This window comes from Emydura macquarii, unplaced genomic scaffold (assembly GCF_026122565.2).
Source record: "Emydura macquarii macquarii isolate MOO-44397 ecotype Brisbane River unplaced genomic scaffold, CSIRO-AGI_Emac_v2 contig_1230, whole genome shotgun sequence".
Lineage (NCBI taxonomy): Eukaryota > Metazoa > Chordata > Testudines > Chelidae > Emydura > Emydura macquarii.
Genome location: NW_027131367.1, coordinates 20,826,441 through 20,853,963, shown reverse-complemented (window position 1 = coordinate 20,853,963; position 27,523 = coordinate 20,826,441). Strand labels below are relative to the sequence as shown.

Genomic DNA, 27,523 nt, shown 5'->3' with positions numbered 1-27,523 from the left:
CCTTTCAGCTCTTTTCTCAAGAAGCTTTAAGCAGAGACTCCAAAGGTGGGTGGGGAGAATAGATCCTGAGGGGCAATCATTTTGAAGAACCGTAAGGAGGCGAGTAAGGAACTGTTTTTCTGCTTTGAGAACAGTCCACATGGATTCCCACTCTGGAGATTAACCAGCAGCAGTGAGCATCACTCACTCAGTTTTCCTCCTCACCCCATCTCTCAGTCCCTCTCTTATCCACCACTTCCACCCATCTGGGTTGTGAACTTCTTCCAAGTACCAAAGCATCAAACATACATCTATAACAGACATCACAGTGCCATATTACGCACAGGACTAATCATCAGCTTTCTTAGCCACCTCAGCCTGTGGGATCCAAGGCCCTGAGGCAAAGAGAACATCTCAATGGGAAATCATCCTGGCGGGGCTGACAGCAGGAGACAGGGAAGCAGCCTCAGAGGGCTGGGCCCAGACCATGTCCACAATGGTGTGCAGGCACTGACAAACACTGCTTAGCTCTGTGAAGAACAACCAAAGGGGCAGAAACGGGAGCATCGAGGGCCATGGGTGAGTTCCCAGCCGGCTGCCAGAAAGAAGTGAGAGGCAGTTGGGGCCACTCCCGCTTTTTGCCCCTTGGCACCCTCTGCCTGGGGAGTATGGGGGGAGGGGAGAGAGATATTGTGTTCTAGAAGATTCTGAGCTCATGGCTGGCACATTATCCCAGCTGTGGGAATGAGCGCAGGCTATCCCCCGGGGAGAGTGAATGTCTTCCCATGTCAGCATGCACAGCTAAGCACGGAATTTGGCCCAGCTGGTTACTTTCTACATACTTCTGACCCTTGCCTGGCTTTGCTGCAGTCAGAAAGCTAGACCCCTCCTCGATCTCTGCGTACAACCTCATGCGTTGCTACACGCACTTCCTCGCCAGTGATCCTGAACGCGGCTGTCTTTAAAGGCTGCCTTATGGGGTATTAATTGGAAACCAGACTGCACCTCATTCCTCAGCCTTGCCTTTGGTGTCAATGTCATATCTAGGGACACTGGGGAAGTGATGCCCTCACCCACTGGGGGATGGGGAGAAATAACCCTCCCCATCCCCACCCATTATAGGAGTGATATCCATGGACTCCATCTAGGCCTCCATGGCCGTAATATGGTCACTGCAACATGGAGTCTGGAAGGGAAGGCATAAGCCAACAGAAAAAAAGATTAGGCATGTTCCACGGAGCATCTGCCCCCAAATAACTAGTTAAAATAAATCTGCATTCACGTCTCCAGCAGAGGGTCTGTAAAGTGCCAGGCGAGAGACACGTCTTCCCGGGCATGCGGCTGCCAGTGAGAGTGACACAAATGGCTAGGACTGGAACTGGAATTCCTGGGCCCGGTACTGGCAGGCGCTGCTGGGTGTGAGAGCAAGTCTGAGAGCAAGTCCTTTGTAGCACTAACATCACAAAAATGACCATGAAACATAAACAGTAACACTGCGCTCAGAGGCAGAAGGGAAATCTGATTCGCTCCAGTACTAAGAACCTCAATGGCTGCAGCCAGCCAGTCACAGGAACACCAGCTTCATCAAAATGGGTCATTTCAAATGTTTTATAGCTGAAACCTGTCTCTTCCTACGCCCATGCACATTTGCTGTCTCTCTCCATATATTCTGTCTGTGTCCAGTGTCTCATGTGGGTGCCCATCTGAGCACTTCCAACGCCCATAATTGATCACTCTTCCCAGAAGGCCGAAGGAGCTTCAATAGTGCTGATGAGATAACAGACACAGTCACTGTTCCCCGAACTGTGAAATGCAGCCATTCTGCACCAACATGCCATGGGGGAGTGGAGAATAATTTCTCCAAGTTAAGCCACTGGGGCAATGGAGACAGACAGAAGGAATTAACCAAGTTGAGTTATTGCTAGGACACCAGGGCTATTGCTCCTTCTCTTGCAAACATGTTGCTAGCAGTTGCAAGTCTGAAGGCCCTGAATTTGTGTCTCACCCAAAAGATGACCCCTTCAGCAACTCAGTGCCGCTAGCAACACGCAATGGAGCACAGCATCAGTGTTATCTCAGTGAGAAGGATTCCACCCACTGAATCACCAACACAACTCACTGTATCACTTTTGTTTTCATAAGAAGTCTCCGGTCCAAGTTATGAATGGGTCCATCTCTGACGTGGTGGGGCTTCAGATGTGTAGGGTGACCAGATGTCCCAGTTTTATAGGGATAATCCAGATATTCAGGGCTTTTTTTTAAATAGGTACCTATTACCTCTCACCCCGTCTGGATTTTTCACATTTGCTATCTGATCACCCTACAGATCTGTGAATTTCACATATTTACATCTGCAAAATAAAGTCCTTCTCCAACCTCGCTGTAGCAAACACAGTGTTAACCTTTTCCTCTGAGACAATGATCATTTTCCACCACAATCCAATTCGGTTTATTTTTATATTGTGTCCTTTATATGCAGTGTCACACTGAGCTTCAGCGAGTCAGTCTGAGGGCAGAGAGAAAAGGAGAGCTTTACAGAGAGATCAGACTGTGACCGAGTGGCTCAAAGGGATGAGGAGAAGCTCCAGGCAGATGGAGCAGCGACATTACACACTTACTGCCTCACTGGGCTGCTGCCTCTAGGAATGGGCTGAATGTTTTATGTACAAAAACAACTTCAAAGGTTTGGTGTCGTTGTTACTTCATATAACTTATCTTCTAGTGCCAGATACACTACCATAGGCCTCTGTACATTTATTGGAGAGAATATTTATACTTATCACTGCATGCAGTCATTTTTAAGGACACTATCTGGTCAAATCTGGCCCAAAATGTAAGTGCTGCTAAAATGAATTTTTACAAAATCTATGACAAGTAAAAATAGGTCCATGGATTTTTTTTGTCTTTAGCTTTAATGGAAATGGTTTAAAAAATAAAACAAATAACCCTCCCCCTGTGTAGTTTCAACCCAAACACTGCAGCACTGTTCTGGTGCATCAGAATCTGAAAGTGAAAGTGACAAATCTATTTTCTCTGTCCCACCCTGAGGCTAATAATATAAACAAATACAACACATCAGTATTGCCATCCCCAAACATTTAAAAATCATGAATTGGGCCTCCCAAGATCAGGAGTCTGGTTTGAAAATAATGAGTTTTTAAAAAGTAATAAAATGTGGGGTTTTCTTATTTGCTTTCTAAGCCCTTTGGGTGCACTTGGTTTCAGGTCTTCAAGCTTTTCTGCCTAACCAGGAGGACTAGAAACATCCTTTAGAAAAAAAAAAGAGAGAGAGAGAGAGAGATCTGACAGTCTCACATAATCCCAGGCTTCCGGCCTCTGGGGTTTTAAGACACACTCCAAATGCCACAAGACGTGACAGAATTGTGAGAGTAAGCAACACTGTGAAAACTAGTGAGATTTTAAACAGCCCTGCAGTTTGAATAATCTCGAATGTTATCTGTGAGATGTACTTTTATAAAGTATACAGTTTTTAACATGAGAGTGCTCCTGTACTATCACTATAAAATCATAGACTCATAGAAGGTTAGAGTTGGAAGGGACCTCAGGAGATCATCTAAGTCCAAACCCCTGCTCAAAGCAGGACCAACCACAACTAAATCATCCCAGCCAGGACTTTCTCAAGCCAGGCCTTAAAAACCTCTAAAGCTGGCGATTCCACCATCTCCCTAGGTAACCCTTCCAGTGCTTCACTATCCTTCTAGTGAAAGTTTTTCCTAATATCCACTATTATATTGGGAACCTTTGAGCTGTTTTTCAGAGTAACTGTAAGGTAGTAGCAGAGGCTGATAGTACATAGTACTATGATCTCTGTGATTACGTTTAAAGAAAGACCAAATACACAAAGGGTGAGGAGAAAGCAACAAGCAACACAAATATATATAATTTATTTGTGATCGTTATAAGTTCAACATGTTTTATTTAACTTTGCAAAATTCTGCTCACTCACTCCAATCCAGTAACTTGTCAGGTGAATAAAAATATCCTTATTTTGTTCATCATTATGGTTACTATTCTGCCTATGTTAGTAATAGAACCCATACAGACAAATAATAGACAGTCCCAGAGAGCTCCCAATCTCAGATTTAGACAGTGCATGATAGATGAATAAACAGGCAAATGAGGAGGACAAGGTTATGGTGGACACGGATGTGTTTGCATGAATTGGTCATAACAATGTTCTCAATAGTCACAGGTGGCCACAAGCCTAGTCAGCGCCAGACAGTAGTCATTTATAGGCATCTTGGCAAAGGCTGGCTTTAAGGAAGACAAAGCTTTGTACAGGTGGTTCATTCCAAGTGGTAGGGGCGGCACACAGCATGGTCTGTGAAAACTTACAGGGTCCTGGCCGGCTGTAACTGAAGCCAATGGCAAGTTAAATTATTTCAGTGGGAGCAGCAGGACAATCTCTATAGTCTGGGCATGTTCCCTTCTATTCCAAAGTTCTAACGGTTCAAGCTCTGCATTTAACTAGGCTATCTATGGATTCTCCGAGCATGCCATTGTGTTACTTCAGTGACATGCCAGAGATGCAGGCCTCCCCAATGGAAATAAGGGAAAGACTCCCCCGCATCCCATGATGTGTGTTTAGAGCAGTGCCTGGTGGAAGAACATGCAGCCAGTTCATTATGGTCCTTGTTTGAACTTTTAGAACTTGGCAAAAGCAGAACTGTTGAGTGAATATTCAGTGTTTGATATCCTACTTAACCAGATCTGGTGTTCTAAGACTCTTCTCACCACTGCATTGTTACCTTGGGCACTGGGCACCCCGATCCCTCCTGTTCTGTACCTATGACACGTTACAGTGTAGTCTCCTGTGGGCTGTAATATTTTGGTCTAATTTCAGTTCTTGGGTTTAGTCTGCAGGTGCTGGGTGGTATCGGTGGCCTGTGATATACAAGAGGTCAGCCTTGATAATCTGATGACCTCTTCTGGTCTTAAACTCTATGACCTTATATCTTCTGTATACATTAGATGTGTCTGTTTTCTTGAGCGCAAATATATTTTTTCATATCTCTCTCCTCTGTTTTCTGTGGGTTTGCTCATGGCTCCTCAGGGAAGCCAGCATCCTAACAGCCCAAGATACACCGCTCCAGCGAGGATGGTAAAGCCACGCCTACGAACACTGAGATTGATAAATCGGGTTGCACTGGAAGCTGACACATTGGCGAATGAACTATTCCATTTGAATAATGTTAACTAGAAGGATTAGAAAATGATGGATTATTTGCCATCTTCCTAGACTAGGTTTTGTTTTGTATTATTCATTTGCTGGAGGAGTTGTTTTTGTTTAGCTGCACAACCTGAATTATTCAACTCATGAGTACAAGGCTAATGAAGGTAAAAATAAAGACATGATGTGTTTGTCAAACTTCAATCAGCACTCAACACAAAAGTTACATTTTGATCATCCTCATTACTTTTATAGAGGCTGACAAGCTCACTGCACCTTATGCCCCCCATCTTCCTTCAAAGCCTTCACTACTTTCTGCCCTTGACTAAGTTATTACTGTTATATTGAGATTCAAATGTGCATAGCACCATTAACTTACGTGACTCTAACCAAACACCTCTCTTCAGCTCATGCACAGCCCCTTTTCTAGGCTACCATCTGCTGACATTGTAACTGGCCAGCAGTAGGTATTCTAGGAGTGATGGACCTCATCATGAAATCCTTGTTTGGGAAAACTCCCAGTGAAGCATGAGTAAGGAGTTAGTAAGGACTCTTGGATTAGAGCCGTTAGTATTGGCATATTTGTGTGGATATCGCCATTGAATTAGAAAGGTCAAGAATGAAAAACTATCCTTAAAAGAAATCATCCGACCTGGGACCACATCATATGGTCACTGCATAGTGTCACTCCAGGGCAGAGTGAAAGGTGTGGTAGGGCAGGTGAATTGTACATTTCCCTCATTTAACATGTCTGGATTTCTTTTAAGCTTACCCTTAACGCCACGGTGGGATTAACACATAAGCATTATAGGCCCAGGTCTCAGGTTCCTGCAGTCATGTGATTACATCAGAATCTGGGTTCCACTTTGAAGTGAGTCTAGTTCTCGTGGTTGCAAAGAAAATCCTGAACACATGGCCGGAGTGTAACCAGTGGAGGGGCATCTGCCTGAGCTATCGCTCAGAAAGGCACAAACTGTCCCACCCCAAATGAGCGCAGCTCTGGGCTGCCCTGCCAAGACCTCCCCCGCAGAGGACTCTGTCTGTGGCAGGTTCTGCCCATATGCCCTCCCAAGCAGACAAGCTCCAACTGCTGGGGTAAGTACAGAAGATGCCCCCTCCTGTCACTCCTGTGAGTGAGGTGACCCCGGGCCACTTCCCCTGACTGGGGGGAGGGCGACCCAGTAGTGGCAGGAAGCAGTGTACATCTGAGGATATGCTATAGTCTTCATGCATAACGAAGCTGAATTCTTCCTTCAAGGGCAAAACTCTGCTCATTCTTAGCACTCTGTGGCTGCTACCAGCACCTCCATCATATACAATCTGCTGTTTGTCCAGTGTCCATACTTTGGTGTCACAGGAAGGATGAGTAATAATGAATGCTGTCATGTGACAGATGGGCCAGGTGGCTGAATCAGGCCTAAGGTGGATAAGGAAGAGGCCCAGCGAGAAAAGGTGGGTGTTAGCAGATGTCTCCAGACACTGCAGCAAGTGAGAAGTTCTCCTGTAAGGCCCTGTGTCAACAGAAGAGAAGACATCAAGGGGAAAGGAGGCCATTGGAGAGGCATACAAGCCTTGGGTCCTCTCCAGAGCCAGAAGCCTTAATTCCAGGCAAGCAGGCCTGGAAGTTACTGCTGGGAGAGCAGGAAGAGAGATCCTTGGGAAGGAGGGACTGGGCCCCGCTTGGGACTGGGATGAAGACTCTGTTGTTTGAGTTTTATTTTGAAAGACTCTGGACCCCAAGAGGGGAATGCTGCAGACACTTGACCACTGCTCTGGACTATCCCCTGGCCCGCCTCAGCCAGGCATTACAGTTTGTTCAGATCATTTTGGTCTCCTCCTAGGTTCCTCCTTCCCAAAAAGGATATGGAACCCACAGATCCGGCATCACAGGCAGTGTACACTGAGCCTCCAGGAGCAGATCACTTGCCTACAGATGGAAAACCAAGCCTTACAGGCCACAAAGGATTCCATCCCATGCCCAGGCACCACCCACAGCCCCACAAAGTTCACTCCCCTGTGCAGGTGGACACAACACGGGCCTGACTGGACACTTCCGAACAGGAAGGCCGACAGTGTGAGAACTTATGTTTTTACTGTGGTGGCACTGCCCATATGGTGTCTGTCTGTCCTGCAAGTTCCCAAACCGCACAGTTCTGGGAAACAACCATGCCCAGCCTAGACAAGGGGGTTGAGCCTGGGCAACACTGGGAAAACTCCGTAAAGCCCCCTCCACAACCTTCCAAACCACATCACTTTCAGACTCAGTTTGTATCTTGATTTTTGCGGGAAATGTTCCGCCTACCAGAGGTGAGTCCATGCATCAGCTGCCCAACGTCAACAAACTGATGGCCAATCAGAAAGAGTAAACCAGATATTAGAATAATACTTGCTATGCTTTATTCACTACCAGCAAAATGACTGATTCCATATGCCTCGCTGATTCCATATGCAGAATTCGCGCACAGCAATGCAGACCAGGCCTCACCCACGATGAGCTATTTTTAGCAAACTATGGCTTCTGTTGGGGGACCAGTACAATCTGAGTTGTTTGACAACTGTCCTACAGGCCTAGCATAGCTTCAGTTGCTTGCTTGGCTATTCTGACCCCTGTAGCATGACATCTTCCAGTTGGCAGAGATGAATAGGACTGCTGAGTAACCTTGCAGATGTCTCAGTTTCTGCATAGCATGGCATATATCAAGACAAAGTACAGATACTGTATGCTTGCAGCTGCACATAGATACGGTGATGGGAACAACAAGTTATCCTTGAACGTCTGGGGGTACACTGTTTCATTGCCAAGGGGCATATTTTTACACCGCCCCTCCTATCACCAGATATTGTTTTGACGACCCCTATGATCATGGTGAGAATGGAATGTAGATAAGGGTGAAAACCCAGTGTAGGTAATTAGTATATAATAATGAGTAGAGAGGTAATTAGGTGAAAGTTGTTTATGGACGGGTATAAGAAGTCATTACTTAGACAAAGGGGCGTTCTCCATCAACTCCTGACTCTGTGGGAGGTGCTGCCGGTCAGACAAAAGGATCCACTGACTCCCTGGCAGGGCCCCTGAAGAAAGTTGTTCCTGTATACAGCCTTCTGAGTGACTGCTTAGCTCTCCAGGCTTAGTGAGTATGATATATTGTAGTTAATATTCAGTTTTGTATTTAACTAGCATGTTTATAGAAAACCTTGCACATTAAACCTTATTGATCTGCAAATCGGGAGTACCATGTCTCACTGGTATCCACACTGATCAAAGTGTCCAGTATCAACAGCTTCCATCCCCCATTTCCATCCTGCACTTCCCCCAACACCCACACTTCACACAGTCTCAGACCTAGTTCACCAAATCCATCAAACAGAGGAAGAGTTGAAACAAAACCTAGTTGCAGCCAAGATGGCATACAAACATCATGCTGACCGTCGTCAGCAGGAGGGCTCTACCTTGGCAGTAGGACAAAAGGTATGGCTATCGGCCAAACATTTTGAGACAGACAGATCCGTACGTTAACTGGAGCACTGGTACCTAAGACCCTATCAGTTTTGTGGGCAAATCAACCAAGTAACCTTCTAACTTCAACTTGCCTGCTCCTTTAAGGTGCACCCTGCATTCCACATTTCCCTCCTTAAACCCTCCTCTGACACTCCATTTTCCAAATGAAAACAACCTCCCCCTCCACTGGCTAAGACAAAGAATACCTCATCCACAAGACCCTAGGCTCCTAGATACGAAGAGGGAAGATATGGTACCTTGCTGAGTGCCACAGGAGCAGTTCTGGAAACAAACCCATTATGTGCACACTCCTGCAAAGACTGGAGCCTTCCACAGAGCCCACTTGGATATGTCCAGTCCTTCGGCACCCCCAAGGTCACCCCAAGGAATTGGGGTGATGTGAAGACCCCAGTAGTGACCCCAGGCCTGCTGGGTCTCTAGTCAGCCTCCTTAGCCTCCATGCCACAGCAACAAACTAAGCTACTGCCTCTGACCCATAGTCTTAGTGCAAGGTCTACAGCCCCATAGCAGCCCCACTCCAGGCCCCTGTTTGGCTGCACTGAAAGTGTTCTCATTGGACCGCTGGATTATACAAAGCCCCAACAGGAAGAGGAAGGTGTCTGAGCTACAGGTTGTTGCCTGGACCACCTTGCCTTGCTGCCTCACCTGACCTCACCTTTCTAACTCGCTGGCCTGGCTCCTTGGATTGGATCTTCCAGCTACTGACCCCTGTGAGAACTCTGACCATTGCCCTGGACACCTCTGATCCTGATTGACCTCTCGGCTACCTGACCTCCCACACACACTTGACCATTGTTCTGGACTGACCCTAGCCTGCCTGGGCCACTGGGCTTTACAGTGTTCTATCAAATATTCCAAAAAAATGCCTCTACATATTTACAATGGAGTAGATGGAATGGATTTAATTGAGACGATATTCTGTCATTAATATTTTGAATATGCAATGTAGCCAGTGAGTTGCAAGCATTTCATATCTGACCTGCTTGATCAAAAGACCTTGGCGATGTTCAAACACCACAATGTGCATAATATATATGCAGCAGTTTGTGTCAAAATGAATCTTTGCGAAGAATGGAAAATTTAAGTGACTAAAAAGCACATTGAAGGAGAGGCAAAAGAGAATCTTCTGTTCTTTTGTCAAGAAAGTATTTTTCTTAAATGCTAAATATATGATTCAGTATTTTATCTCATAAGCCGTATGCACAATCTTATCATCTGCATTTTGCAAAATTATAAATACGGAGTTAATATGCTACTTTGTCTACTGCTGTTCTCCTCGAAAGCTGAATTCAGTACTTAGAGCTCATTATTTGACATCACATTTATTAAACTATGTCCTTTCATTTCCTTTTTCATATCTACATAATGAAAATTCTTCCTCTTCAGAAAGAGATGATGGGAGTGATTGGGATGAAAAAGTAATCCTAGTTGGCCAGGTGTATTCTTATTTATAATTATAAGTTTTATTATCCTATGGGATGCATTTGCATTCAGCAAGGAATAGAGGCTGCAGAAAATATCACAAAGGAAATCAGACTTGGAAAATGTGCATCTGCATAAAGAAGACCAGAAACTGCTTGGATAGAGTCAATGGGGACAGGACCACATAGGTGAAGAAAGGGTTAAGAGAGGAGTGGCCAGAGTCAAACAACTTTTATGCAGCCCTAGCAGAGAGTCCCTGAGGGGATGACAGTTATGGAGAGAGGGAAGAACTGAGATGGGAACAAAACGGGTGCTGCTTCCCAGAAAAGGGACGTGGTGATAGCAGCCTGAGCAGGAGCTAATTCTGCACCAGCACCCAGGAAGACCAAGGCAGAGCTTAAGGCTGCCCCCTCCACCCATCAGAAAACCCGAGGCAGAGCAGCAGTGGAAGCAACACAGGTGGAGTCTCTCCATCTTGGACACACAAAGGTCAATTTCCACCACCTTACCCCAGTCTGAGCGTATGTCTCTACAGCATGGCCATCAGAGGCATGAGTGCAACGTGTGCAGACATACCTGAGCCAACTTGGATCTGTTAGCTCAAACACCAGTAACCATGAAGTTCTGGTAGCACAGGCTAGCCACTAGAGCATGTAGCCAGCGTCCTGCATGAGCTCATACCCATGTTGCTGCCCGGGCTGCAGCGGCTTCACTGACACTTTTATTCAAACTCGCTAGATCACAACTAGCTGGGTATGCATGTACTGCAGTCACACCTCTTACTGCACTGCAGGCATACCCCGAATGGTCTGGCCTCCAACCCACAATCAAGTTATTCTAAAAGGAGCTGATTTTGATCCACGACACCATGAAAATGAAGGACACTTATACATTTTTTATCCTAAACCACAGAATAATTTGAACTGTAAGAAGCCACATTAACAGTGGATCAAAGGTTCCCTATGGTTTGGCTGTTATGGAGAAATACTAATCTCTCTCTAGTTCAGTTGAAGCTAGCTTCTTTCCATCATAACACCAATTTTGCCCCATGCCTCTTTATTTCACCCAAGTCAGACTGATACTCCTATCATTTCAAAAGGATGTTTTATGCTGAAAGATTAGTATTGCTTCTTAACAAAGTTTCTTGCATGATGATTCATATTTAAAGCTATCTACAGAGCCATGCAAACATCAACACCTTTCTAATAAACTCTTTGCTACAGATTCCAATCCATTTTCTTCTTGATCCAGGCCCAGACTGGGCTTCAGGACGTGACCTTTTGGACTATCACCAAATCAGTTTTATTACCAGTTGTGATACTTGAGAACTTCATCATCATCCAGGTCCTGCAAAACACTGTAATAGTTATTAAGGGCAATCTAGAGTCTGATCTGCATTTATTTGTCCTTGAATGCATTTATTGCTATAACGCTCTTTTTGTTCATCTTTGTGATCTTTTTTGAGTTAAAGTTGTAACGTGGCTACTAAAGATAATGATATGAGTCAACATCTGCTCTCTGCCGGCTCTGACCTCCCTCAAAGAAGATGCCCATCACTGAGATACACACATGGTCTGTCTGGGTGACAGTCACATTGTCTGCTGATCTCCATGTGGGCTATGAGCTTCCTCTGCACAACAACCCTTGAGTTTTGGTTTAACATAACTGAACTGGCTCTGCTGCAGTAAGGTTTTACCTGTGTGGAAGAAGTGGAAAGAAAAGTGGAAGAAAAAGTAGAAGATGACAGTAGTCCAGACAGCAGAAGAGGAAATGAGCCACTGAAGAGGGTGGAAGAAAGATGCTTGGATTGCATCTGGAAAATGGGTAGTAACTGATGAGCTGTTAGCTCTGAAAGCAAAAAAGGAATAGTGCAAGACACAGGCAGAACTCTTACAGGTGGACGCAAGATACAGAGAAAATGACAAAGATAAAGACGAGATACCGGCAAGATAGAAATGCCTGGGTTCAGGAGAAGGCTGCAGAGACAGAAGCAGCAGCACAGAGAAGAGACTTCAAAACGCTCTATAGAATAATGAAAGTCCACTTAGAAAGAACCAGACTGATGCAGATGATGCGCATCAAGGACTCTCATGGACATATGTTGAACAAGCCAGATGATGGAAAGAACATTTCCATTCAATATTAAACTGCCCAGAGCCGATGAGCACAGACAGATTTGAGAAATATGCTAAGTCAGAAATAGAAGAGGAACCAATAACACCTGTTGAAATTAAAGCAGCCATGTAATGCTCTTCCCTCTTGGGATCAGGGTGCCCCCTTCTGGCAGCATCGGGAAGTCAGCATGCTGGCTGGAAGTTTGTTGCAGGAGGGTCTGACCTGCGATCATGCAAGCTGGCCTAATAGCAGTTCAGGCTCTCAAAGGAGTATTTGGCACCCCCACTCAGCTGGTAGCATTGGCCTCTTGACCATGGTGAAACACAATAGCCTCCATTCCCACCTTCTGGGTTTGGGCTAAACACTTAACCAGTCTATGGCCCTCAGCCTCCTGGGTGAAGCAAGCAACCCCAGTCTGTGGCTCCAGCCCTCTGAGCATGGGCGAAGCACTTAAGCAGTCTATAGCCCTCAGCCTCCGAGCTAGGGCAAATGACAACAGTCTATGGTTCAGGCCTTCTAGCCTAAGGTGAGGGTGTAGCCAGCCCTGTGTCTGGGGCCGTGTCAGGGGATAGGGGAATCCATGGCTACCCTCCTCCACTGTGTCCCAGCCCAGAGCCCTAGAAGGGGCAGGAGATTCCACCACAGGGTCAGTAAGGAAATATGTGGTTGCTGTCTCACGTCCCAGTAGCACAACTCACCAATGTCGTTTCCTTGGGTTACTTCCTACCGGTTCCTGCTGGTGCTGCTCCGTCACCACTGGGACCTGGCTCTCAGACTCATGGTCAGGCAGCCCTTTCTCAAGTAGCTCCCTGGTGTTTTCTGTCTCCTTGGGCAGTGTGTTGCCTTTTTTCCCCTGCTGCCAGTCACAGGCTTGGCTGAGGGCTCAGCTCCCTGGTAAATACGTCTGCCTCCTTCCCTGGTCCGGCCCCAACTGAGCTGCAGGGCCCTGCTCTTATACTTCCTGCCTCGCCCCTGCACTTCCTATGAGGGGGCGGGGTGGGGTTAGCTGCACCAACCAGGGGGAGTTAACCCGCGCCGTACTGGAGGGAGTCCATTCTGCATCACTACAAACCCTCAAAGGCCTCAAAGAGGAGAAAACTCCTGAGGTTGATAGAATTCAATCAGAACATTTGCCTCAAAACTGGAAAGATGCCAAAAAAGGGTTATTTTACTCAGTGCTGGAACTGGAGAGGTATTGTAATGCTATCAATCCCAGGCAAAGTATTGGCTACTGTTATGCTGAACAGAATGAAGAAGTTAGTGACTGAAATATTACAAGAAGAACAGGCTGGATTTTGTCCAGGTAAATCGTGTTGTGAACAAGATATTCACTCTTGAACAGATCATCCAAAACGCTACTGCTTATTAAAAACCCTCTTAATCAACTTTAAGAAAGTATTCAACAGAGTCTACAGAAAGACCCTGTGGAATATTGCTAGAAGCTATGGGATCCAGGTAAGCTGATCAACGTAATAAGGAGTTTATCAATGGAAATAGATGAGCAGTAAGATTGGATAGAGACCTTCGTGGGTGGTTTTGATAGTGTGACTGGACAAGGATGTGTGTTATCACCAATCCTCTGTGCATAAGCAATAGACTGAGGGATGAAGCAGGCAACAAAAGACATGAACAATGTGAAATGGCTTAGCCAAGATGAGTTACATGACGTTGACTTTGCCAATGAAATCACTTTATGAAACATGACATGGAATGGAATGATTGCCCTTACATCAGAGATAGAAAAGGAAGCAACAAAAACTGGATTGAAGTAAATGCAGAAAAAACCAAGTTTATGTAAGTAGGAGAGTAGATAACAGGTGCAAGAAATCGAGCAGGTAGAAGAGTTCTGCTACCTATGGAATGGGATGATATTTGAAGGTGGCTCTGATATATTCACATGAGATTAGGAAAATCAAACACCACTTTTGGAAGGATGAACAAAATCTGGTCAAACAGAGGTCTTCACGCCAAACTAAAGTTCAGATTATGCCAGGCGATTGTACTAAGCATGCTGCTGTACAGAGCAGAGAGTTGGCTGATGAAGATGGCTAATAAAAAGAGATTGGAAGTTGCTCGTCACAGATGGATGAGGCAGATATTACACATTTCACGGAAAGACAAAACGACATGTACAAGAGTAAGGGAGCTGGCAGAACAGGACATGTTAGGAATAACAAAGAAAGACTGCTCAGGTGGTTGGGACACGTACACCAAATGGAAGATGGGAGACATGCTAAGCAAGTATTGAATTGGGTATCCAAGGGAGGAAAGAGAAAGTGATAAAGGCCAAAGAAGAACTGGCAGAAGATAGTAACAGAGAATATTGAATGATCTGGCATTGCCTGGGAAGAAGTACCACAAGTAGCGAGCAACCATAAGCCATGGAAGAACTGGACGGCCCAATGTGTTAGCAGCACAGGAAGAACTAAGGTCTAAGGTAAGGCTACTTGAGAAGGAAAGTGCTCGTCTAGACTCTTGGATCCCAGGTTAAGTGTGCAACATAAACAATTAGAAAAAATCATATAATTTGTATTATAAATTAAGTAACTTGCTCTGGAATCAGAGAGGCACAATGCCACTGACCCTCCTGCTGCCATTTTTACATCTCTTTTCTAATTAGAATTGTGAGCAATAGGTTTTGGCTCTGTGAATTGCTTGTGGAACAGACAGGCAATTAGATTACATTTTGAACTGTGTCTGACTGCCTGGGAGTACATCAAATCTGCATGAAGTGATCTTGACCTCTGGACTCCAAGAAGTGGTGTTGTTGGGTTTGGAAAGGAATCTCATCCAGTCCTCCTCCACTGAAATACAGCCTCAGGGATGTGGGGCTGACAATCCTGCCATGAGGGAGGGTGGGAAGAACAATGGGGGATGATCCTCCACAAAGCACTCCAAGCACAGTCAAGTAGGCGTATGTTTAATTTAATTTTGCAATAAGGAACCTGAGTATTACAATGCACAGGGCTGTGCACAGCTCTAGAGTGCTAACATTTTATGCAGTGCCAACTGGTTCAATGGTTAAAGCAGGCGACAGGGATCCAAGCCTCCATGGCTCTGTGAAACCTTGGATGAGTTTACAGGGAGCTATGAAGATGAAATCAAGAATTTCTGAGATCACTGGATGGTATGGGCTATTGAACTGCCCAGCATTATTAGTATGAATGCATTAGGAATAAAGTAACCATAATAGTTAATTTTGACAAGGCTGTTTGTATGCCCAGTCCTCCAACATGTTAATAAGTTTTTCTTCAGAGTCAAAATGGGACTCAAATATTAATGTTGGATTTCTTTTGGCAACAACTATCTTAGCCTGAAACCTCTGGCAACTGTAGCACTTAGCATAGTAACCTTCCAATGTTCCCATAAAATATTAAATAGAAGTCTATTTAGAATTTGAAATATGGATCTGAAATATACATTACTCAAACTTTATTGAAGAAACAATTTATTGCAGTATTAATCTTCCTGATAAAAGAAAAAAAAACGGTTACTTACCTTGTAACTGTTGTTCTTCGAGATGTGTTGCTCATGTCCATTCCATTGTAGGTGTGTGCGCGCACCTCTGTGCACGGTTACCAGAACTTTTTTCCCTTTAGCGGTACCTGTAGGACCAGTTTTGGTGCCCCCTGGAGCCCTGTGCACATGAGGCACTGCCGGCCCTACGCCTCCTCAGTTCCTTCTTGCCATCAACTCTGGCAGCGGGGACGGGGGGGGTCGTGGAAGGGACAAGACCAACACATCTTGAAGAGCAACAGTTACAATATAAGTAACAGCCTTTTCTTCTTTGAGTGCTTGCTCATGTCCATTCCATCATAGGTGACTCACAAGCAATACCTTAGAGGTGGGCTGGAGTTACAGATGAGCTGCCTACAGCACTGCTCTGCCGAAGCCCACGTCATCCTGCGCCTGCTGGACGATGGCATATTGGGATGTGAAGGTGTGTACAGACGACCAGGTGGCAGCCCTGCAGATGTCTTGCACAGGCACTCTTGCTAGGAAGGTAGTGGATGAAGCTTGAGCTCTGGTTGATTATTCACTGTAATTATTCGCATAAGTGGCACCTTTGCCTGCTCATAGCAGAACTTGATGCAGGAAGTTATCCACGATGAGATGTGCTGGGTGGAAACAGGGGAGCCTTTCATCCGATCAGCCACTGCAACAGAGTTGTGTAGATCTCCGGAACGGTCTTGTACACTCGAGGTAGAATGCTAAGGCCCGTCTAACATCTAGCGTGTGCTCCCACTTCTTTTCCTGAACTTTGTCTTTATAGAGCACAGTATAAGGAGGCTCCGAGGTCAGTGCCCTAATCTCTGTCTGCAGGGCGTGAACCACCGTGGCTGGTACCTTTGCACTTGCTGGCCCTGAGGAGAAAACTAGCATCTAGAGGTCTGAGGTCAAGGAGTGGAGCGTGGCCCTTGAGTCTTTCAGACCATGCAACTTCTCATCTGTCTGTTCCGAAAACAAGGCCAACCCATCGAAGGGCAGGTCCTGGATGGACTGTTGGACCTCCTGGGAGAGCCTCGAGGATTGCAGCCATGAGCACCTGCGCATCATCTGCTGTGTCTCCATCTCCTGCTGTGTGCCCATCTGCTGGCGGAGGAACGATGACCTGATCTGTGGATGCTCCAGCACTCTGGAGAGCAGCCTCTCAGCATCGTCAATCGTGATGACGACAAGACCCGGTCCTGGTGCCATGACCGGTGCCAACACGGGGAACCATGCTCTGACTGAAAACTGGAGCACCCGGAGCGGCGCCTGGGCACCGATGACTTACGGCGCTGCTTCCCTCTTGGTGCTGACTCAGCCTCCGGCAACTGGGTTCTGCACCACAGCGGTGTGGACGAACTCCTCAGTGCCGGGGAGCGGGAGTGGTGCCGACTTCCCTCTGGGGAGTGGCCTCCTGCAGGAGACCCAGACAGGCGCCACCTCCTGGAACGAACTTCGCCCGGTGCCAGTGATCATGACCAGTGCTGGGAGGGCGACTTTTTTCCATTCCCCGCCAATGGGGGGTGCTCTGGTGACCGTAACCTGGAGTGACTTTCTGGGGGAGCGGCACCATGTTGACCCCTCTACCCGGTGTGACTGGGTTGTCAGAGATCTTCCTCCCCGCTCCGAGGATCGCCTGAGCCAACCAGGGGGTCCCAACACAGGCTTCCCCTGCAATACCGGCCCCTTCTCTTTGGGTGGCATCCGGGATGGGAGCAGTGGGGGCAAGGTCTACAAGGTGTTGATGGCTCCGGCAGGTGCAGAGATGCCCTCCCACTCCCAGGAGTCAGGCGTGGCTCTCTGGTTGAAGACATAGGCTCCGACGGTGGCGAGCGAGTCTCCACTGTCTGGCTTTGGTGCGGCCCTGTGCTCAACTCTGATTTCTTGGATGGTGCAGGGCGGCGTCCCTGCTCTGTCCGCTGTTTTTGCTGCTTCTTCCTCAATGGAGAGGAAGAAGTCCGGTGCCGAGGCGGGGCCGGTGCTAACAGCGTGCTCTACACTGATGCCATGCTCGGTACCGAAACAGAACGGGTTGGTTCGGAGGTTGGTCTGAATGCTGCCTCCATTGGTAAGGCTTTCAACATTAGCTGCCTTGGTCCATGAGCCCATGGTTCATGCCCTTTGTATCTTAAAGCTCTGATCCAGTGGTCTCCCAAAAATGAAAAAAGGGGTGTGTGGGGGGGAGAATCTGTCCTGGTTAATACGGATGTTTGACCTCAGAAGCAGTGGTTCCCACTCTACACTGTACAGAAAACAGGGGTAGTTAATATCCGAGACATCAAGTCCAGAATCCACTGCAGTGCAGCAAAGCCCAACGGCCATGCCCCAGACCACTCTTAGCTAACACGTGTGTGCGCATCAGTAAAATGTGTCACAAACAACCCTAAACAAACACCTTACTCACGTTCCTAGATCACAACAGCTATCAGAGACTGAGCAGCAGCAGCAGCAATACAACTACAGATACGGCTCCCCATTCAGCAAGATACTTAACTACGCATGTAACTGTAAGCAGAGGAGTCACCCGTTGACTTCAGTGGACCAGTCATATACTTGAAGTCAGGCATATGCTTCAGCATGCTGGTTGGCAAGAAGGCAGTTAGTGCAGACAGCCACTACGTTTGTTGTGGAGTCACTCTTTCGTGCCTCCCTCCCCCCAGGTGAATTAGCTCTTGGACCATTCCACGGTGTCACTGTACACAAGCCTTGCTGAGGGCATGTCAGCTGGTACAGCTGCGGTTCAGCCTATTGCAGGGAATGGGCAAAGGCCCCATCTCCCACAGGCTCTGCACCACAGCCTCAGATACTCATCTCAGCCTTAACTTGCCCATATCATCCTGACCATATGTAGCACCTTGCCAGCATGGATCCCAAAGTGCTTTACAAACCAAAACCGATCAGTCCTTCCGACACCTGCTACGGAGGGTGAGTACCTGCTCGACAGAGGGGGAAGCTCTTGCACAGAGAGGGAAAGTGTCTTACCCAAGGTCACACAGGGAGCCAGTGGCAGAGTGAGGAATAGAACCCGTTGCTCTCAACACTAGACAAAACTGCTTTCCTAAAGTAACACTTTGTGCTACCTCTAAACTGTGGCTGGTGTCCCATCTATTGGCGCTATAAGGACTGATCCAAAGCCTACTGAAATTAACACGAAGACTCCCATGGACTTCACTGGACTTTGATTCAGAGATATCAATAACACACATTGATGGCATTTATTTTAAGTTAAACAGTTACCTTAATGCCACCCCATGAGTGATTAGACAGGAACTCCACTGGACTGGTGACTCCTGGCTGCGCTGGATATCGAAGCAGGAAGTCCAGCTCCACCATGTTAATTTCATTATTCATCAGAAGTATCTGGAATGTTCAGCAAATGGTGTAACTTAGCAAAGCTGTACTGATTCCGGAGTGCAGAATAGATGAGAACATTCCTTGTTAGAGTCATCACATGCCAGAACGTGTGACTAAAATGTATCAACTGCCACTGGCCAAATGGGGCTGGTGAAACATACATCACAGGGGTTTGGAGGAGCAAACTGGGGAACTGGAACAAACACATGGAGTCCACTGACCTCACAGTGCCACAGTTCTACAACAGGATGTGGGAGGGACTGTGGACCAGGCCCAAAGGTGCCACAGAGAGGAGCTGGGAATCCCCCGTGGCACAGAGGAAACCCTAGGGATGTGGCAGGTTCTCCAGCAATTGCAGTTCAAGTCAAGGCTGGGATTGTTCGAAAGCTATTCCATAGCTCAACTAGCAGTTATGGAGTTAATGCAGAAACTAGAGGACATGGCTCTCTGGCCTGTGCTGTGCTGTGCGGGAGGTCAGACTACATAAACACAATGGTTCCAGCTGGCCTTAAAATGTATGACCTGAGGTTGTACAGTGAGCAGCTATTACATAAACAAAGCAACCATTTACAAGTGTCCTTATTCCACTAAACACATTATTTAAAGCATTTCCCCTTTAGTTTTCCAAGAGTTAATACATTTGGTACACAGGAATCATCTTAATCTAAATCCAGAACGTTAACAATGGACAGTCAGTAAACTGGCATCCGAGCCAGATCATCTCAAAGTGGTTTGGTGGGTTTTCACGTGTTCTACTGCAAAGAATTTTCAGTTCCCCAAAATACCCTGAAATTTTAAATCTGGGTTGGTGTGTGTGTGTGTGGTGAGGGAGGGGGTGAATGCAAAATCACATGAAAGGAATTGGCCAAAAAAAATTTCACACTGACTATGTCACTTCAGTGTGCCAGTTTTGCCCAGCTCTGGCCATTTTGCCAATGTGGGATCACTCAGTGATACGAGAGAGGCATTCAGAGTGTGATGAGAGCCTGTGGAATCGAAACAAATGCTTTACATTTCTTGAGGGTGTGCTCTGCACCAGCTGTGGGTCAGAGATGGTCTGCAACATTCAGCTGTTAATATTGTTTATACGTTGTCAGGGGAGGATTGGTGACTTTTTCTCATTTCTTTATCGCAGCTTTGCTGAGTGTATCTCAGTATCAGCATATGGGGCAGTAGCTTTGGCAGTATCATGGAGTCATGGCTAGCATCTCTACAATTAAAGGTGGTGGGGAATTTTTCAGCTGAAGTGGGAATTACCTTATTTTGATATGGATAAAAATAATGTGTCTTATCACCAACCTTTCTCCACTTTTAAGTGCAGGGATTTCATTTGTCTGAAAGTCTGAAGTAAACACATTATCTATTTTCAACAGATAATACCTATTACAAACTCAATATATGCTACTTGTATATTTTACCTACAAAAAGCTGTGTGTATATTTCCTGAAAGAGTATGAGTGTGTGGTGGATCAGAGTTAAGTCTGTTTGTGTAATGTACAAGGTGACTTTTTACATGCCAGTAATTTTACTAACAAAGTGTACCAACTTAAAGAGTAATGGAATATTTAAATAAATTACCTTTCCTGGTAATGTCTGTGCATTTTAGTACTTAAGCTTTTTAAAATGTAATGTTTTGTTGTGTACTTTGAACAAGAATTACATCACTCACTGGAGTGAGTTAACTATAAATTAGCTATTTGTGTGTGGGGGAAAACCTACAGTCAAGTCAGATCTGTGTTCCACACTGTTCATTGCATTTTATGTAGTAACATCTATCCAACTGCCACTCACTGCACATACTTCATAGCACATGTACAACATAACGGCATCACTATTTATTTACTTATTTTAATTTCAGTATGTAGGCATAAAAAGGACTCTCATCCTGGGCTGCTGACCCATCACCAGATCATTAAAAAGACAGTCAAGTTAAGACAAAAACAGCAGCAGCAAACCAGTTCCCCTTTCTCCACATAAAAGCAACCCGTTCCCAAAGGCCACCCTCCCCATCACTTTCTTAGCTCCCACAAAAATGCTTCACAGCTTGCCTGGAAATTTGCAAATTTAATGCAAAGAAAAGCATCTGTGATTGTTAGCTGTGACAGAAGCAGAACAGGAATGAACTTTCCCAGGCGCCATACATTAGCTGCAGTTACACTGAAGAGCAGGGATGTGCAGGACTGGGTTTTCTCCTGGAGGACAGTGTGCAATGCCAATAACTCGACTTATCTCATGTATTATTCCAACTAAATGAGGCTGCTCCTGTTCTTTACCTGGAAGGTCACTTGGGCTGTGTAGGTCAGTTTGTCACACTCAAACAGCCCCCTGGTTGTGTACTGGAACACAGAGAAGGTGATGCTGTCGATCAGGTTTAGAACACGTTCTTTGAGGGTCTCATCTGGAGAGGCCCTCTCCACAGCCTTCTGGAACACGACACTGAACGCCTGGGTGGGGAGACAGGAAGACCTTTGATACTTTACAAGTGCTCTTTCAATGCCCTGAATATCGTATGAAACATTCCCACAGGTGAAAGCAGATTCTGTTTTTTCTATCTCTGCAGACATAAACAAAACAAAACAAACAAACAAGTGGTATGAATTGCCAGCTCTGGACAGCTGTTTAATGGGATTGGAGACTAGGACATGGACCAGATTTTTTGCACTCTCTCTCTTTCCAAGGTAAAAACTTTTACTTGATGCTCTTTTGAGAAGTATGCAGCCAAAAACGATGAAATTATGCTCATTTGGGCTCAGGGAGGTAGTACACAGGCAGGCTCACTGCATTAAAAAAGAATGTCAAAGGGAATATTCCACATAATCTGCCAGAGGGATTATACAGCTCTAACGTTTTTGCAAATATTGAGCTGAAAGACACTGGAGTCCTCAGAGTAGAACATATTTTCCATGTCACATGTCTTGTTGCAATGTAAAAGTAACAAATTCCCTTAAGTGCAAAAAAACCCACGACTACTTTTTACTACTTGGATTCATCAGAAATGACAAGAAAAGAAGAGTAGATGATACCTGATGATCTGGGAATGAGATTAACCCAGGAAGATCCCTCTGGGCATACACTGAGGAGGGGGATATTATGTAAGATACGAAACATTTCCACTGTAAATGAGAAAAGACTCAGACTTTGGAGCATGCTGGAGAAAACACATTAGCAAATTATCAAATGCTACTGAAGAAAACCCCAACCACAGCTTGGTTAAAAATGAGAAAACTCCATAATTGGAACCTAGCTAATTTGAAATAGCCAGGTCAGGACAAATTAATAACACTAAAGAAGCCAGACATGGCTGTGCGGATAGGGTGATTTTTAGGGTTTTATAGGTCCAAGCAAAGATAAAAGAAAGCAGTTGTAAATCAGAGTAACATTGGTACCGATTGTACTGCTCAATTATTTGTAGAATGCATTTTTTCCTGTGTGAATTTCTTGTTATAACATGTGCGGAGACCCATGTAAATCTTATGTGCTCCAGTTTATAATGGGCTGTGCAGCTAATGTTATAACATCATTTGTGAAGCATTTTGCAAACATCTCTGCACATCTCTAAAAGATACTTTATAGTCTCTCGTTATAATTTATTAGCTAAAAAACATATTTAGAAATCATTTTCTAGGTATTTATACACATCAATGTTACCGAAAAAATTCCCCAAATACAGATGAAGGGTAGACGAAGGGTGAAACCTCAGATGTTCCTGTTATGTGTGGGATGGATATACTAAGGTGCATACTTGTAAGAAAGATACTCTGCACATTTCCCTGATAAAATAATCTCAGCATGTGAATCATCCCCATATAGTACAGAAGAAAAGCCTCCTCAAGCCCCTAAGGGTTTGTTCAAGCTCATTTAGCAAGGTTTAGAAACTGTCTGGAAGAAGTCCTAGAGTAGGAGGCAGACTTCCCTTCACCCTCACACAGCGGGACTCCATCAAAAAACATCTCCTGTCCTTTGTGAGCATGTAGCATTTTAATATATACATTGGAACCAGCTTGTTATCTGAGAGATATATGCAGTAATTGCTCTGAAGCAGCCATGGCCCAAACGTGTCCTCCTCTGATGGACTCCTTTTCAGGCAAAGACCCAGAAGAGCCTCCTGGCATCATGTGACTGGCCATGAAGACGACACTGGAGGGTGATTTTGTCAAGGCAAAATTATTATTATTTTTTGTATTGCAGTAGCAGCTAGGAGCCCTAGTCGTGACCCTGGGCCCCATTACGCTAGGTGCTGCACAATCACCAAACACAATAATAATCCCTGCCCTAAGGATCTTACTGTCTAAGTAGACATCTCGTAAATTGACCTCTTTCCCCAGCAGTCAAGGTAGGGGGAACCTACTGGTTAAACAATGTCCAAACATGAAACCAAGGAACTATGAATTTACAGCTAGATACACATTTTAACCTAAACCAAAAAACTAACTCTCCAACCCTAAATCCCAGTGTAGAGCAAAGGCTGGATTCTGTGTCCACGCAGGCTGGCAAAAGAAGGTAACTTAAGGAGAGAAAAAACAGATGAGTTCAACAAACTGACAGTTGACATGGGGGGATATGATTTCAAGCTCACTTTTTAGTTGACAGGACAGTGGGTTTAGAGTGTGGAGCGTTTGGAGTTTCTCTTTCTCTGTCTGTATGCTGTCCCTTTTGTGACTGTGATTTCTGGTTATTGCCTTCATATTCTTATTTCATAAACATGAACAGAGAACTCCTATACACTTGGAGCTAGGATGCTGGAGCACAGGGACATGGGCTCACTCCCTGATAGGCTCTGCTGCCACATGGCAGGACCTGGGGCAGGTTGACAGAGGCAATCTCAAGAAGGAGAAGAATACTTGTTACTAATTAGCTCACAAGGCACTTCACAAAGGAGAGTAGGCATCAATATACCCTTTCTATAGATAGGAAAACTGAGGTGAAGAGGGATGAAGTCACTTGCTGAAGGTCACTCAAGAAGTAAGTCCAAAACAAAGCCCATGTCTCCTAATTTCTACTCCTAAGCCACAAGAAAAGCATTGTTGAGTCCCAAGCAATTCAGACACAATTCCATAATCAGCGAATAAGTTAGAGATGGAAGAGACTTATTAGGTGATCTAGCCTGTCTTACTGATGCAGAATTGTTCTCTTCAGTACACTGTATGATGAAAGAACTTGGTCACAACTTCATAGGAAAGACTGTGTTCTTAGAAGGGGCATAAATTCCTGGTTTTCTCTCAATGGAAGAGGCCTCTCAGAGTCAGATGTCACATGGGATTAGGTTTTTTTTTTACCTTTTGAATTTTCTTTGCAGTTTTTGTTTTATTTCTTTTCATACATTTTTGCAAGTGGGCTGTGGTGGAAAACGTTTCTCTGTAAACTGAAATCTTTTGAATAATATTGTATATCTAAACAAAAATTGGAGATGACTGTTGAGTAGACTTGGTGCAATCGGTAGCTTAAAATACTTACAAAATAACTATTTTAAATTACCGATTGCACCAAGGGATAGCCCACATTTACAGTCTTCATTGGCTTAGACTTCTCCATCAGATACATAAAATTTTCTCCACCAGACACAAAAACTCTCCTTCATTATCAGCTACACTTTTCTGTCATATTGCATCCTTCAAACGGGAAGGTTTAATGAGGAATTCAAGACACCCAGCCAGAGATTAGGGGCCTATTACAGGAGTGGGTGGGTCATGCTCTGTGGCCTGAAATGTGCAGGAGGTCAGATTAGATGATCATGATAGTCCCTTCTGGTCTTAAAGTCCATGAGTCTATGAGCTGCCCTTTTGTGGCACAGCTCTGGGAACCCCCCCACCACAGAGTTCTATAACTAAATGTAGTTCTTCCATACCCTTGTGGTAAAGAGCCAGACATGTCTGAACTCCTCCAAATGGCTAGTTTAAACTAGACTTAGAGTTACCACAAAGACTACAGACTTTAGTACTTCTCTAGTACACTACTTTAACATTAAAAAAGAGGCAGTTAAAAAAATTGTTGTGAAACATAATGCACATACACGCATAAAATATCTCACAAAACCAAGGCAATGAAAAAGGTAAACCATAAATCAGTAGATGTCCTGCGCATACGCACACGCCTTACCACTACCATAACAACCATAAACAACAGACCACACAACAACAAAAATACACTTAGACAGCGAGGGTCTATATTGCCAAATGTACATGACCTCATTGTACAGCTTTATCCGGGTGTCTAAAAGCAACGAGGGTTATTACTGATCTGGTGTAGCCAGATTAATCATGGATGACTGCATGTTCACTGCTAGTCCAGGGCCAGGAAATGTCCCCTCCAGACCTCAAGTCCAATCTTCAAGGCTCAATGTGTGAGGACTTTAATCTGTGAGGCAGGCTACATGACCAAAAAATGCCAGCCAGATGTGACTGATGATGATTTTAATCCTCTTGGGTCCAGTTCTGAATAATACATTCCTATCACTGATAAAATCAAACCATCGTATGCCCAGTAGCCGCTGCTGGCAATGCATATGAAATGCCTTGAGCCTTCTGATGTCTTGTTTAAGCAAGACAGATCATGCCCTGAAAATGTAATGCTGACCCCTAGGGATGCTACTCTTCAATCTTTAATCAAACTATCGCCACCTCATATAAAACACGACTGCACTACATAGCTGTTACTCTCAGAGTTGGGAGGGGATAGCTTGTCTGTCTTAGCCATTTAGAGTGTAAACTGTTTGTAGGAGTGACCATCTTTGCAGATAACACAAAAATTGGGAGAGTGATAAATAACGAAAAGGGCAGGTCACTGATTCAGAGCGATTTGGCTCGCTTAGTAAACTGTGCACAAGCAAACAATATGCGTTTTAACATGGCTAAATGTAAACGTGTACACCTAGGAACAAAGAATGCTAGCCATACTTACAGGATGGGGGTAGGAAGTAGTGACTATGAAAATGATTCGGGGGTCGTGGTGGATGATCAGCTGAACATGAGCTCCCAGTGCCAACAAAGCTAATGCAATCCTTGGATGCATAAATGGGGGACTCTTGAGTAGGAGAAGAGAGGTTATTTTATCTTGTCATCATAAGGCAGTACCTTCAAAGAGAACTGGTACATGGGATGAATGGCATTGAGGTCATTCATGATGAAGTACAGCAGAGAGGCCCGGGCGGCTGCAGGCCGGTAGTGCTCCCTCGCCTCGTTAATCTTTGTTTCCGTCACCTTGGACTCTTGGACCTGTGAGGAAATTAAAGACCAAAACAATCAGGAAACTCTCCATTTTAATTGTGTGACTCTCTCTCTCCTCAGAAAAGATGGGGATGGGGAGAGCAGAGCTCTTCTGCTGCCCCTGGGTGAGGTTAACACCTACCACAAAACTGGATGACCAAAGAGAGGGCAAAATCTCCCTCTGATCACTGCTACAGAGGTGCCTGAGCTGTTAGTGTTCAAATATTCCCCCTTCTGAACCACGCAGGTTTGTTTTCAGTGAGGTAGGCAGTGACAGTTAGACCTGGACAGTGCTTATATGGGGAACAGCTGGACTTGACTAATTGCCTTGGGCTGTGTTCTGTGACACAGGTTTTGGTACATGTTTGTGTGGGCTCCTGCCCTGCCTGTCTCTTTCTGGAATTAACAAGTGCTCTCACAAAGCAGTTGGGAAAACCCAAGATCTGCCAGCTGCAGGCAAACTCGCCACTATATTTCATGTCACATTATCCAACTCCTGCTTCCACGGGGCCCCTCTGAGGTTCCCTACAATACGCTCTACTCCTGACTAGCCTCAATAATGTTTGTCATCAGCTAATTTTTCCTCACTAATCGCCCTCCCCACATGTGGATCATTAATAACTGTAGGGTACCAAGCAATTCTAGGTCCAGCTAGCATTGCTTCCTGGGTGACTCTGCTATTAACTCCCCTCCAAGCTGAGAATTGGTCATTTACTCCTACTCTTTGATTAATTCTCATCAAGAGTTCAATCCGGGACAGGACCATATATCTTGTCCGTGTGCTACCAAGCCATCTTCACAGCCTGTTGTGAGGAACTTAAGGAAAACTCTTTAGGAAGCCTATTAAACCCAACCATTCTCTGTCCCCCCTTGTTCTAGTTAACTCTTTCACAGCACTTTGATGGTGAAAGAGGCATGACCAACCCTTACAGAAGCTATTTTAGTGTGTCCGTTTCATCATATAAGCATCTAAGGATTTTCTTGACTAATTCATTCACATATCCTCATATGCAAAAAAAGCTCATTTGGTCTGTAATGTCCAGGACCAAATTTAAAGGCGAGTACAATCTGCTATGATCACCTGGTACAAAGCAGAGATCACATGTAACATGGTCTATTGTAATAAATAGAGGTTGTGTTCTTTCACACTGCATATAGCAGTGTGATCCCAGGGGACAGGAATTAAATTTGAGCTCTTAGGGGAGGGCAAAAAAAATATCTCATTAACCCACACTAAAATCCTAAGGCTGC

At 45.2% G+C, this 27,523-nt stretch overlaps 1 protein-coding gene across 1 annotated transcript in view; it reads right to left on the bottom strand.

The window, feature by feature from the left end:
• DNAH9 (dynein axonemal heavy chain 9) overlaps window positions 1-27,523 on the bottom strand; it is a 361,000-nt gene that overhangs the window by 69,828 nt on the left and 263,649 nt on the right. The window contains exons 57-59 of the mRNA XM_067547747.1: window positions 26,141-26,281; window positions 21,344-21,514; window positions 18,954-19,076 (exon numbers count right to left, since the gene is read on the bottom strand). Coding sequence (XP_067403848.1) covers window positions 18,954-19,076; window positions 21,344-21,514; window positions 26,141-26,281 — 435 coding nt within the window. The remainder of the gene's footprint in view (window positions 1-18,953; window positions 19,077-21,343; window positions 21,515-26,140; window positions 26,282-27,523) is intronic.